Source organism: Elephantulus edwardii, unplaced genomic scaffold (assembly GCF_000299155.1).
Source record: "Elephantulus edwardii isolate Elephantulus edwardi_28Jun2011 unplaced genomic scaffold, EleEdw1.0 scaffold00098, whole genome shotgun sequence".
NCBI classification, from domain to species: domain Eukaryota; kingdom Metazoa; phylum Chordata; class Mammalia; order Macroscelidea; family Macroscelididae; genus Elephantulus; species Elephantulus edwardii.
In genome coordinates this window covers 1,791,862-1,806,817 of record NW_006399848.1, presented here as the reverse complement: position 1 = coordinate 1,806,817, position 14,956 = coordinate 1,791,862, and the positions used below count along the sequence as shown (strand labels likewise).

General features: G+C 37.8%; 1 protein-coding gene across 3 annotated transcripts in view; it reads right to left on the bottom strand.

Moving 5' to 3' along the window:
* ADAM22 (ADAM metallopeptidase domain 22) overlaps window positions 1-14,956 on the bottom strand; it is a 290,471-nt gene that overhangs the window by 225,572 nt on the left and 49,943 nt on the right. For all 3 annotated transcript variants that reach the window (XM_006891449.1, XM_006891450.1, XM_006891448.1), the window contains exon 3: window positions 10,987-11,063. In XM_006891449.1, coding sequence (XP_006891511.1) covers window positions 10,987-11,063 — 77 coding nt within the window. The remainder of the gene's footprint in view (window positions 1-10,986; window positions 11,064-14,956) is intronic.

The following is a 14,956-nucleotide window of genomic DNA, read 5'->3' as shown; positions in this document are numbered from 1 at the left end:
CTTTCCAGTCTCTACAACCACTGAGTCATTTCCTTGAGATAAATCTATGTACCTGGACTTACATACTTCATTTGTTTTACTTTTGTAGAGAATCTAGTCTGAGACATATAATATGTCTCCAATTATTGAAAAATCAATTCATTCATCTTGCAAAGATTTTACTCAACCATATCATAAGTATAAATTATGTTAAATATGTGTAGCAAAGCTAAATAACTATACCTGTAAAAGTGTTTTATGACTGAGTTACACTGTTAGATAATTTAGCAGAGTTCCTGCTAGACTATTTAGCAGAGTTTAATAATTTGGTACCTGAGGGGAAAATAGCAGCAATCTATGAAATTTAATCTTCAACTTGTGTCCTAATGACTCAAAAAGATTTAAAAGAATTTATAAGCAATTATGCAAAAGCTCTTAATCGCATTATAAGCTTCACTGTTGTGCATGAAAAATGTTTATTGTATTTAACAAGTAATCTTTTTAACTCATTTAATATCATAACTCAAAAATATACAATCTTTTCAAACTATAAAATGTTACTTATATGACACTGTCTTTGAAAAACGAGGAACTATAAATTGCATTAGTTAGATTAAATAACTAACTATATCTCATTTAAATAACGTGCTCTTGAGTGTGCAGAAATCTCCAGATTTCCTATTAAAGGAAAAGAGCAAATACTGCTGAAGTATAGGGAGGTCAAATTAAGCACTGATGGCAGACAGTATGTCTGCACTCAGACTGTACTTTTAGAAACAAGCCAGAGAGCAGAAAGGACAAATAAGTCAGTAACATGAGGGTGTATAGGGATCTGACTCCACTGTGCTCAGCTCTTATCTATCCTTATAAAAAATGCTGAAGCAAGTCCTGCACAGTTTCATCCTCACCACATGGATGGATTTCTGAACCTAATAAAATGTTCCAACCTCAGGAATCTTGTTTCCTCCCAGATTCCTTCCAGATGCCCCTTCAGAAATAATCCCCCACATTTTCATCTCCACATGGGTCTCTCTCTGCGTTGGGTCACGTTATGGCTCTTTGTCAGACACATCTAATGGACCTTCCAGTCAGTGCCTTCTAACCCAGTTCCCCTTTGAGCAGTATCTGAAGCTACAGGCACCCCCACTCACTACTAAGGCTAGCCTGGCCTGTGAGAGGGAAAAATCAAGTCTAGTTTCAGAAACGGTAGTTTAAAATGACTACTTTGAAAACAAAAAGATTAAAAGGAGACCTATCTCAATTAAGTTACAAGAAGTCTTTAGGATTGTCTGTCTATGGAAAATTTTCACCCTAAAAGTTCAATGTCTATTTCCTGGGTAGAGCTTTATGTTGATTGTGAAATCACAACCATAAGTAGTATGATTTTTCCTCTTCTTTCACATGACAGAGATGGAACTAAAAACTTTGAGTCTTAATAACTATTTATAAATTTCATTATAACTACTTGCAAAATAGAAGTTCTAGAAAACACTACAAAAGAAACCTTTAAAATAATTTTTAAAAATCTGTTCAGGAAAGCAGTCTGAATTTCTCAAAAAGGTAAATGTAAAACTACCATTCTGAGTAGATTATTCTTCATAGTGACCCCAAAAGAAAGAATAAAAATGCCTCCAGGGTTTTCTAGGCTGTTACCTTTATAGTCTTTTCTACACCAGAAAAGCTATTAGCTCAAACTCTTAACCATTTGGTCAGCAGCCAAATGCTTATTCATTGTCCCACCACAGGTCCATGCATATCACCCAACAATTTCAGTTCTCAGTTACCTAAGAGAAATGGCAGCATGTCTACACAAAGACGTGCACGTAATGTCCATAACAACATTACTCGTAACAGATACGAGCTACAAACAGCCTAATGGTTATTATCATGTGAATCGGTATAAACACAAGTTGTTAAAAGCACACAATTAAATAGTAATGTATATACCACATTGAGAAATATGATATAAAAGAGAATGAATTACCATCACCTAAAAAGACAATTTTAAAAAACGACAAAGGACAGCATAAATGAAAGATTATATAAAGCACAATGTACATGAATGAGATACAATGTATGTGAATGATTATATGCAAACACTAAAACTATGTTTAAAGAAATGAACTATTGGCACACAATATATCATAGATGATCTTCAAAAAACCATTATGTCAAATAAATAAAGCCAAGCAAGAGAGATCAAAAGTTTGCATGATATATTTGAATTTATATTTGAAAAGACAACCACCACTAAAGCACTATTGAGAGAAAAATATGTACTAACATGTAGAGAGGAAATTTCAGTAAAAATTTTATTAAAAGCACAGATATACATGACTGAAAAAGTTTACCCTCTCATCACATGGGCAATTCTTAGGAAAAATATGATTTCCCAAAACCGGCTTAAAAAAATAGAAGAATATGTCCACATTCATAAAGATATTTATTAAACATTTATCTCTCCTGAAGGGCTCCTAGCTATCAAGATAAATATAAAACCTTTTGAATATAAAAAACATATATATGATTCGTATATTACACAGATTTTGATTTCAAGGAATACATTATAAGTGAAAAATGCATTTTTTACAGCTTTTTCTCTCTAGTACCCAAAACAGCACTAATACTAATGATCCTTTATGATTACAGATAAAAATCCTCTGTAGCATAATAAGCAAACCTATTTAGCAATCAGTAATGGGGATCTAGAGAGACTGTTGTTGTTATATGCCATCAAGCTGCCTGTGTCTCACAGGGACCCTATGTACAACAGCTCTGAAACCTGCCCTATCCTGAGCCAGTCTCACTGATGCTGACACATCTACCCCCATTATCCCAGTTACTGTCTCAATTCATTTCATAGAAGGTGTTCCTCTCTTGTGTTGTCCCTCCACCCTTCCAAGCATGATGTCCTTCTCCAAGGATAGGTCCCTCTGGGCCACACACCCAAAGTATGTGAGACAGAGCTTCAAATCCTTTCCTCCAAGGAGAAACTTGGTTTCACTCTCTCTAAGACGGGCTTGTGTGTTCTCTTGGTGATCTAGAGGGTACATTCAATACTCTTCTCCACAAATTAAAGAAATCGATTCTTCTTCTATCATACTTAGTCACTGTCCAGCTCTGAAATGTAGCAAGTAATTCCACAGACCATGGGCCTGGGTCAGGATCACTTTAGTCTCTAGACTTGACATCATTACTCCTCAGCACTCTTGGAGAGATCCCTGGCAGCAGATTTTCCCAGTGCAATTGATCTTTTGATTTATTGACTGCTGATTGTGGAGCCAACTAAGCTGAAATTGTTAACCTCTATCTCGTCTCCATCTATCATGGTGCTACCAACTGGCACAGTGGTCTTCTCAATGTTGTGCTTCAATCAATAGTGAAGACTACAGTCCTTGACTTTCTGCAGTAAGTGCTTCAGGTCCTCTTCTGTTTCAGCAAGCAAGGTTGTATCATCTGAGTAATGCAGGTTCTTGATGAGTCTTCTTCCAATCCTGATGCCAATTTGTTCCTCATAAAGCCCAGCCTCCCAAATGATATGTTCTGCATATAGATTGAAAAAGTATGAAGATGTGACCTTAAGACAGGACCTTAGAGAGACTAGATCTTACAATTTTAAGCTAGAATAAACCTAAAATAATGTAATGAACTGCAGCATTTTAGAGTGGAAACTAGAATTTGTCAATAGGTCAACTTCCTTTTGTCTTGGGCAAGTCATCCTAGTAAGCTCTGGGAGATATAAGAATCCTTGGTAAAGCTAAAATAAATACAAAAAAGCCATGGCAGTCACTAACTGTGGTAACTGCAAAGCTATGACCCTACAATTTTGTTGTTCGTAGATCTGCTCTGTTCCTGAAAACAACTGTGTTTCTCTAAGAGCTGGATCTTAAAATAATCAGGAGCATCTAAAGCAGGAAGGCTGTGCAAAATCCTGATCTAGCCTTCAACTTGTGAAGGCAGAAAGGCTGTGAAAACACATTTTAGGCACCCCTCATGTTATATTGTATACAAGCGAATAAGGGTTAGTGTGGAAAAGCCATGGAAGTCAGGTTATAACACTGACAACAGGAGTCTAATTTCACTGCCCGAAAGTAGATTTTTTTTTTTCTTTTCAATGGATTTGCCCTTTTCTCTGCTTAGTTCTGAGTGGCGCATATGTTGGCACTCTAATTCCGTAAGAAGGCTACCAGGAGCCAAATTAAGATTTTTGAGAATGATGTGGGCCTGTGAGTTCTTGAGGAACCACATCAGAAGATGTTACCCGCCATCACTGGAAGAGGGCAGCTGTGTCCAACACAGCAGCTTCACAAGTGTCACTAATCGGGCTTTTTAATTTTTATTGTGATTTTAATGAAAGTTTATAGAAAAGTTGAGTTTTCATTCTCTCACTTTCACACATTTTCCTCCCTCTCCTTCCTTTCCTCCTTCCCCCTTTCTAGTCCACTTTCGAAAATGCACTTTTTGTCCCAGATTATTAATTACCATACGTATAATGACTAATCATATATTCCTTTTTAGACAGTTCTTCCGCTGCCCCAGTGCAGTGTTCATTATCCATCCACTCTTTTCCTATTCTCCCCTCATCCTCACCCCTGTGCCTCCCACATCAGTCCTACTTTATATCAGCACTAGCCAGTAGAGAAAAAATTTTATCAACAGTTGAAGAGAGATATGTAAAGAAAGAGATACTTTACAACAGGAAGGCCAGCACTCTCATGTGTCATGATTTGGATAAAAATTTCAAGTATAATTCCATTTTACACTCACAACATATAGGCTGCAATGGTAAACTGCCCATCATGATAAAGCACAGTTATTCTTTTGAAGTCAAGAGCCATTTTTAACAGTAGCAAACATCAGTACAGTAAGTCACAATACAAATCAAATAAGAAAATCCTTATATTCACTTGAACTGACAAGAAAAGTATGTAATAAAATCTAATACTTATCCCTAAAAGTGGGGGGGGGAAGGCTAACAAAATAAGGGATTCATCTTTCACATGATAAAGACTGGCTTTCTCAAACCAATAATCAACAGTATAAACAACAGATACCAGAGATCCTCCTTTTTGGTTTTTCCACCAGGGAGGCTCGGCCTTTAAATTAGCAGAGCAACTCCCTGCAGACCAGGCCACCAGAGCTTCCTATAACTACTTGGTGAGAAGCAAAGGGAAAATTTTGCTTCTTTCTTCCCATCAGTGTTCTTATACCATATTGCCCTTCTGTGACTGACTCCTGTCATCAACATAATTGGTTCTAGTTTCACTCATGGTTTCCAGTACTTCACAAATTCTTGATCATTTTTCAATGACACATGAAACTCCACTGTGTGGATATGCCACAGTTTTCTTTCATCATGAAAGTACTAATGAGCAGGGATGTCAAAGACTAACGTGTACATCACTCAAGTCATAGTATTGAGATTGTACACCGCTTTAGTTTGCTTGGCTCCACAGTCAACACTCTTGGCACCAGCAGCCAGGAAATTAAAAGGCGCATTGCCATGGGAAAGTCTGCTGTTAGGGACCTCTCCAAAGTGCTGAAGAGCAATGGTGTCTCTCTGGAGACTAAGGTGCATCTGATACATGCCATGGTCTTGACAATCACTTGTTATGCATCAGAGAGTTGGACAATGACCAAGGAGGATAGAAGGAGAATTGATGCCTTTGAGCTGTGGTGCTGGAGAAGAGTATTGAGAATATCATGGACTGCTAGGAAAACAAACAGCTTCGTCCTGGAAAGGGTTAAACCGGGTGGCTCCTTGGAGGCAAGGATTCTGAGGCTCCGTCTAACATACTTTGGACATGTTGTAAAGAGAGACCGGTCCTTGGAGAAGGACATCATAGTTGCGAGGGTGGAGCAACAGTGCAGGAGAAGACCCAGGATGAGGATGAGATGGAGTGACTCAGTGACTGGAGAAATGGGATTGGGTATGTTGCATATGATGAGATACAGCAAGGTTCAGAGCTAATGTACATAGAGTTGCTATGAGTCGCAGGCAACTGGGCAATGCATAACAACTACAACCATCTTCAGGTTCACAGCACAATTCCTTATTACTAAGCCATCTAAGCTCTCCAACACATATTGTTGTTGTTGTTATGTGCTGTCGAGTCGCTTACATGCTCCAAGTATGTGAGATGGAGCTTCAAAATCCTTACAAGAGAGAAGCCAGAATTGACCTATTTGTTCTCCTGGCAGTCCACAATATGTTCAACACTCTTCTCCAACACCACAATTCAAAAGCATTGATCCTCCTTCTATCATCCTTATTGACCAGCTCTCAGATGCACAGCATGTAAGACCACGGCCTGGATCAGGCACACCTTAATCTCCAAAATGACATCATTGCTCTTCAGTACTCTAATGAGGTGCCTGACAGCAGACTTTACCAAAACAATTCATATTTTGATTTCCTGACTGCTGTTTCAAGAGTGTTGATTGTGGAACCAAGCAAGCTGAAATTATTGACAACCTAAATCTCTTCTCAGTCTATCATAAAGCTGTCAAATGGCCCAGTGGAGAGAATCTTTGTTTTCTTGATTTTATTTTCCATCTATATTGAAGACTATAGTCCTTGAGCTTCTGCAGCAAACACCTTAGATCCTCCTCAATTTCAGTGAGCAAGGTTGTGTCCTCTACACAGTGCTGGTTGTTGATGAGTCTTCCTCCAATCCTGATGCCATACTACTCATAAAGTCCAACCTGCTAAATAATCTGTTCTGTTCTAATGTAGATTAAAAAAGTATGGAGATAGGATGCATCCCTGATGAACACCTTTTCTGATTCTGAACCATGCAGTGTTTGCCTGCTCTTCCTGGTCCAACTATAGGTTTCACCTGAATACAATCAGGTGTTCTAGAATTCCTATTCTTCTCAAAGTCAGCCACAATTTGTTGTGATCCACACAGATAAATGCCTTTGCTTAATCAATGAAACACAGACAAGACATTCCTCTGGTATTCTCTGCTTTCAGCCAAGATCCATCAAATGTCACCAAGGATATCCCTAGTGCCACAGCCTCTCCTAAAAACAGCCTGCACATCTAGCAGTTGTCTGCTAATGTGCTGTTCCAGTCATTTTTGGATAATCTCCAGCAGGATCTTGCTTGCGTGTGATTACAGTAATATTCTTCAATAATTTCCACACTCTGCTGGGTAACTTTTTTTGGAATGGGAATAAATACAGATCTCTTCATGGTTCGAACCCACCAGCTGCTGCAGGGGAGAAAGACAGGTATTCTCCTGTGTGATTTACTGCCTCTGGAAAGCCCCTGGAGAGTCATCTATGAGTCGGATGTAACCCAATGATGTACATCAACATGCCTGTGAAAGCCGGGCAGTGAATAAGGAATACCAAAGAGAAAGGTATGCTTTTGAGTTGTGGTTTTGGAGAAGAATACTGAAAACACCATATCCATAAAGAACAATCAAATCTGAATGGAGTAAGGGAACATTTGATGGTTTAAAGTCAAAACAGGTATGCTTAATGAAATAGAGGGTCTGGAAAGGAAAGACCTTCAAGGACATGGACTGCAACAATGAAGTTGAGCATAACAGTGACCTCACAACTGTAGCAAGAGGATCAAGGAGTAGTGGAATAAAATTTTATCAACATTGTTTCATGTCCCTGGACAGTTTCATTATCCACTTCTAGATGAAGAGGAAAGAGATTTACCGGAAAAGACTTTATCTGAATAGCTCCAATAGCAGAGCTAAATGTTTTTATTGAGCTTTTTTCTTTTTGAGTAGTGTTTCACCATCAAGTAGCTGACCTCCAAAGTTCTAATGTAGCCTCAAGGACTAGGTAGGTCAGGCCAGGCCATATGTTTGGGTTTATTAATATATTTGTCCTAAGGAGTGAAGTTTTCTCTGCTGGGTGCCTGCCCTCCCCCCTCCCCATGAAGAAGCTACAAATCGCTTCCCAAACTTCTCTTCCTCATTTTGATAAAATAAAAGCTGGCTTTGCTTTTATTTTTAATCTTCCAGTATATTTTATCTATTTCCTGTAGAAATTAAATACAAATACCCAAAGTTTGAACTCTTATTGCTCAATGTGAGTATAAATAAGCTTTGTTTACTGAATAGTCATAATGAATATTATGTAATGATACTTTTCCTTCCAGTACAATCCAAAAAAATACTAGTTCCAATCTAAGATTCTAATTCAGCAATGCATAAATGCACTTACTCAATTTGCCTCCAGTTAAAAAAACAAAAACAAAAAACTACATGTAGCACAGCCTGGAGCTGCTTCATGAGAAAAAAGCTTTCAAGACGCACCTTCAATTTTCACCTCCTGCTCCTTAAACCAACAGAACCGCAAAACAATATACAAACTGAGAAACATTCTAAATAAAAATTTTTTTTTTAAAATCTTATTAAATCATCCTGGCTGTTAACAATATAAAAGAAAACAGCTGCAGACCACCACCTATCCTTAATATAAATCCCAAAGGAAGTACTATGAATATTTCACAGCCCAGGCAAACTCCATTTGTTCTATTACTTTACCCTTTGAGAGTTTTGTAATTTCAAATTTTTAATTGCAGTAAGAAATGGAGGGGGAAATTATCAGTATAAGGGAATTTTGCTTTTCTCTAAGTTTCCTAATGGCCATATATTTTTTTTCTTCAAAACCAGAAAGTTTCAGGGCTCAATTTTCTCTAAGAGTAGCAAGTGATTTGGACAGAATGGATCAGAAAACAAAGGGGCAGACCAACTGGAAGAAAGACTTAGAGGAGACATGAAGAAAAGCCATTGACGTAGAAAATCAGGAACAGCTTTCCAAATCAAGTCGAGATATGAATTTCAGCTTTCAAAAGCTAGCCTCAAATACTTACCCTATTTTTCCTTTTTAAGGCTTTGCTATTCCCCAGTTGACAGACTCGGCTGGTCATCTCCTATCTCCCAGCTAATTGTAGCCTCTGGTTTATGAGCGAATATAAATTCTCAGGCTGGAATTTAGTAGTTAATCATGCCAAGGATAGAACCTTGCAGAAAAGCAAAGCTCTGACCTCAAGGACCTTACACTCTGGTGGGAGGAAAAAGGCAATAAACAACCAATTAAAATAATGAGGATTGGCTGACCTTATGAAACTGCTGATAGTTCAAACTTTTTGAGCTGTAAAAATGGCAATTTCATAGGAATCAACCAATATATCAAATAGTGATATTATTTAAAAAATAAAACAGAGAAAAGGAACCAGCAGTGGGCTAAGTGAGAGAGTGAGCATAAAAGAGGGAAACGACAGAAAGGAAGACAGGTTGGCTCCCAAGGAGGGAAATCTGGAATTTGTGAGCTTTTCTCCTATTTTATTATTTCCTAACACGCATACGTTCCTCTATGATGAATATTTTCTTCTTTTTTTATGATGAATTTTTTTTTTAAATTATAAGAGTACAGAATTTGCTAAAACCTGAATTAACATTTAATATGTAGGTTTTTAAGGTATTTCCATCAGGCAGAAATACAAAATACAGATGATATTAACACAAGATAATGATGCCCTGAGAAAAAAATATGCTATGTTATGAAAATTGATTCTATAGGTTCTAGGCCATTAATTTAAAAAAAAAAAAAGAAAGAAAATATACTTTAGTGAGTTTATTATAAATGTAATTGTCCCATTAAAAAAACATACATGATCAAAGTGCAAATGACATTTTAACTAATACATGGTTTAACCATTAACACAATACATCATTATTACCACAACTATGTAAATTCAAAAATATTAAGATACCAGTAAAATTAACTACTAAATTAATTGACAATTGAATCAATCTAAAGGGATTTACTAGCAAAGGAATCTAACCACTTGTGTGTGCCTCTGTTCTCAAACAAAAGACAAAATCAGAACCACCCAAAGACTTTCAGCTGATTTAGAAAGTTCAGCACCACCAAAGAAATTTTTGCCTTGCCAGTAACATCGCCACTAGCCACATAAGGCCAAAGAAGATTAAAAATGTGTCTAGTGAAACTAAGGAATAGAAATTTTCATTTACTTTAATGAATTCATTTTCATTTAAATAGCTACCTTTAGCTTTGTTACAGTTGTTTACCGTTGAGTGAGAACCAACCCATAGCTGACCCTCCAGCGGGTTTTCAGAAGTAGTAAATGACACAAGAGGAAACGGCCCATCCTCCTCCCACAGCTACAGCTTAGTGGCCACCATACTGGCAACACACCTCCGAGTTCTACATCTTACACTCTTTTTCTATTAACTCAGTCTTCCTTCTGACTGGTTCCCCGGTACAGAATGCTCCAGTCTAGCTCTTGGTCCACCTATCTGCTCTTCTGGCCTCAAAATTTCTTCCTGAGCTGCTGTATAGCTACTTCCAGCAAAGCTGTGTTGACCTTGCACATCCCAGAAACTCTGTGTGGCAGACTACTGACTAGCCTGCTACAAAAAGAACAAGAGAAAACTCAAACGGTAAAGTCCTATAACACTTATTAAGAACCATGCCTCCTGAAGATAAGAGTAAATACAGTGATTTACAAAAGGTTCTCCTAAATCTAAAAGAAAACATTTTACTGCACTTACAGATTAATCCCAAGCGTCCTAATTCTCACAGAAACCTAACCCCAAATCAAAGCATCTCACTGATACCAAGCCTATCAATCCTCTGAATCATTTAGTAAAAAGGGCAAACAGTCTTCTCTCAGCTTCTCTTAGGAAAGATGCTTCAAAATCCAAAGTACTGTTTTCATTACTTACTGTCATTCTTAGGAAACTGGTCACAAATAGTCTTATGCAAAGCAAATCTTGCTTTCCATCTTACATTCTTAAGTCTATTACCGTTATTCAATTTCAAACATATATTCATTTCCTGGACTTGCTAATCACTCTCCATAACTTACAGTTAGTAGATATAAAAGTTTTAAATACTGTAATAAAGTTAGGATACAGAAAAAATGTTCACTAAGAAAACAAAATTTTTACAAAGGATATAAAAGTGCATTAAATATCGATCTGATAAAAAAATAATTTTTTAAAAACTTACTGGTTTAACATGACATCAAGAATGAATGATGTTCCAAAGGCATCAACCTGGAAGGTTGCTTGGTCAACATGAGTCAACTGTAATGTCAAAAAGATAAGGGACATTTATTATACAGCCATAGATGTCAGGTGGTAAGCAAGATCACACAATCATTCTAAAAGGCTTACAATATCAGAAATGATAGCATTAATTCAATGTGGAGAATAAATGAGAAAAGAAAAGGAAATGTGTACCAACAAATGTTTGACTCTAAGTCAAGCATTCACTTATACCACCCAATCAAAAAAGACAAGTGGTTTATTATCTTTGTGGTTTATTCCAAATGGTTAAATGCTTCGTTTCTAGTTAAACATTTCAAGACTGCACTTCATTCAGCTTATTGTATATTTAGTAACTTGCTCCTTTAAAATTTACTATGCTGTCCCATAGCTTCTGGAGGAAGTACAATCATGGGTGCTCCTTAAAGACAAACATGGTATGATGTACTCCAGTCATAGTGTCAAGAGGGGCCAGTCCTTGGAAGAAGACGTCATTCTGGGGAAAGCAGAGGATCAGTTAAAGAAAGGAAGACCCTCAAAGAGATGGGCTGTATGGTAACTGTAACAGTGGGCTTGAGCCTTGGTGGAGATTCTGAGGATGACATAGGATAGGGCAAGGTTCAGATCTGTAGGACTATGTTGTAGCTAGGAGTCACAGTCAACTCGATGGCATTTCAAAATGCAAACCCAAGAAGTCATCATCCAAAGAAATAGAAATTATCATGTTTTCAATAACATTAATACTCAAATGCTTTGCCATGGAGAAAGAATCAACTCAGACGTGACTCTCCAGCAGTCTTTAGGAGGCTGTAAATACATGGGAAGAGATCGCTCCTCTTTCTCTAGAGGTGCAGTTGGTGGACAGAACTGCCAGAGGTGCCGCCTTTTGGGTAAGCAGCACAGTTTCTTCCAGACTACGTCCACCACAAGAATTCCCCAACAGTAACACTAACATAATGAACAACCATGTGTACTAAGGGAAAAGAACGGAGGCAGAAAACTTGCCTATTCCATCCGACTACTCAGATATTAACAACGGTTCTAAGGAGTTGGACCACAAATCATTTTAATTTCTTGTTTATGTCTGTTGTACACAGTTATGTCAGAACAGACTCCTAGCTGACCGTCCAGCAGGTGTTGAGAGGCAGTAATTGCATTGGAAGAGATTAGACATGTCTAGTACTATAATGGGAGCTCTGGAGGCCTAGTGGCAAGAAGCTGTGCTGCAATCCTGAATGTACACAGTTTGAGGCCATCAGAGGCTCCACGGGAAAAGGATGGGCAATCTCCTGTGCAATTAACTGCCTCCAAAAACCCGCCAAAGGGTCTGCTATACGTCGGTTCTGACTCTGGTACACAAAAAACAACAACAACAAAAACAAAACAGTTACTATAATGAAGGAGAAAATAAAACAGTGAACACTATTTTCGTAATAAAAATCATCTGTATTTATGCAGCATGTTAGGCAGACAGTGCTTCTCAGGAACCCAAACACTACAGACAGGGACAGCCCAGCATGGGGGCATTAAGAGCACTTCAGTCATTCCTAGGATATTAACATGGAGCACATTAAAGCCAGAAAGTTTCTTTAACATTAACAAAGTTGTTAGGGGAAAATGATAACTCCTTTGTTTTAAAATCTTTGAAATGAGCGGAGATAAGAGAATACTATACCGCAGTTGTTATCACAATCTAGTGAGCTCTGGTAGCCTAAAGGAGCTGCACTGCCAACTCCAAGGCAGGCAGATCTAATCCACTAGCTTTTCTCCTCCTGTACCAGTCAGATCTGATTTGATGGTACACTCACACAAAAATAATAAAATTTAAAAAAATAAAATAAAAAAAAATTCCACTAGCTTTACCCACGGAGAAGACAGCCACCCTCTGACCAGGACAGAAAACACACCACAAAAATATCCCACCACCACCACTACAGTCTAATTCTCATAAAACTCCAAGGATGAAGAACTATCTGGTTATCTATAAGCCTCATTAATCACTCAGCTTTAACTCTTCAGTCTTTCCAATTAACAAACCAAATTCCAGTTTCTTCTGCTTCTAAGATAGTTCTTGAAGCCATAGCTTTCTACTTGCACATCTGCCACTGATCATATTCCTCTGATCATTCTAAAGTTGCCTGCATAATAAAACCCCAGATGTAAAACCCAGATTTTCCAACTGTATCAAATTCAAACCCTCTCTCTGGATTTCAAGATGCTCCATAACCACCTCCCACATCCTAGGCCTGCTGTCACACAAGTCCCCAAGCACCGATCCACACCCCATCTGTACACACAGTTCCGCCTTCCACTTTTTCTTCAACAAGCTCTATTGACTGTAACTTGTTTCGGTTTCGCTCATCACATTTGCTGAGCACTTTTCTGCCTTAGCCCCTTGGCTGCGGATCTTCATCAAGACTGCTTCCCAGAAACAGACCTACTCATCCTTCATGACTCAACCCAAGTTCCTCCACTACGAAACCTTCTCAACTCCTGTCCTCTCATCCTTCTTATTATAGGTCTATCAGGGCCTCAGCAACAAGTACCCAGGATTTCCTGACTGCCAGAAATAGCTATAAATTACCTGCTTCTAGAAATGCAATTCTTCCATTAGGATTTTTTTTTATAAAGCTGTGTCAATGGCTAATGCTGTTTCTTTTCACCTAACAGCTCTCTGAGTTTCCTACAATGCCAACAGAGATGTTTGGGAAATTAGCCTGAGGAAAAGTCTACTTACCAGAATTGATGTCTCAGTTAAAATTAACCTCTCCCTACAGCCTACTCCATTCTTATATCGCTGCTACAGATCTTTCCTCAGTCTCTTCAAAATTAGAAATACTAAGATCACTAACTGTGGCAGACAGTGCAAAGTGTGTGTGTTACTTACACACTTTAAGGCATACATAGAAAGCCATCTTTTAAGAAAACAAAATGTAATCTCAATAATGTGTGTGTGTGTGCGCGCACATGCACGCTTATCTTTCAAGAACTGAGAAAAACTGTGAGATGCCATTTATAGAAACTGTGAAACAAAAGACTAAGGAAGAGTGTCAAACCATAAAGTAACTATCCAGATGGTTAGAAGTCTTAATAAATCAATATATAATTACATAAGAATGATTTTAATTTCAAATTCCAAAAATGAATCATAGAATTTTAGCACCAGACCCTGAAATAATATCCAAATTGAGGGTGCTTATTATTGATGGGCAATAGTTGAAATTCAATTATAAAAACATACAAAATCACCATTCATCTTTTGCATTTTGCCTCGTGGCAATCTTTCCTTCTACTTCACATCTTTAAGAGCCAATGAACCACAGCCTACATGTATGTCCCAGAGAGCAAACACTAAGTCTTCTCAAAGACTGCCTTAATGATAATCATTTTTAAAGTAAAATTTTTCTTTTATACTGGCTTACTTAAGGTCGTATACATTGTTTTTCAAACACGGTCCTTCTCCTTTCCTTTATGCATCCTTCCCTCCAACCACCAAATTGTGTGACCCTATGATTAACCAACCCACCCACCACCACCACCACCATCACCACCAGGCCTATCTACAGCCCTCTGGTCCCTCCTCGTCCCATGCATCCTCATACACATTCTACAATAATGGTCGTACACAATAATTTACAAAATGACTGATTCTGCCATAAATGCCTTAGTGTCTACTGTACTTCTTAAGAATGATTTTACATTCACATGATGGAATGATAATAATTTTTTAATGGTGCCAATTTTAAATACATCTTTATTTGAGACATTGCATTTTGCACTTACAATACAGTGATAATAAAGTGCAATGTTAATTCTTTTCCCTCTACACATTCCATATTCAAGTATTGAGAATGCACAGAAATTTAGTCTAGCAGTTTAGACTTTTCAACTGCAGTGTGCTACAAATTTGGGTCCTTCAAAATTTTTTAACT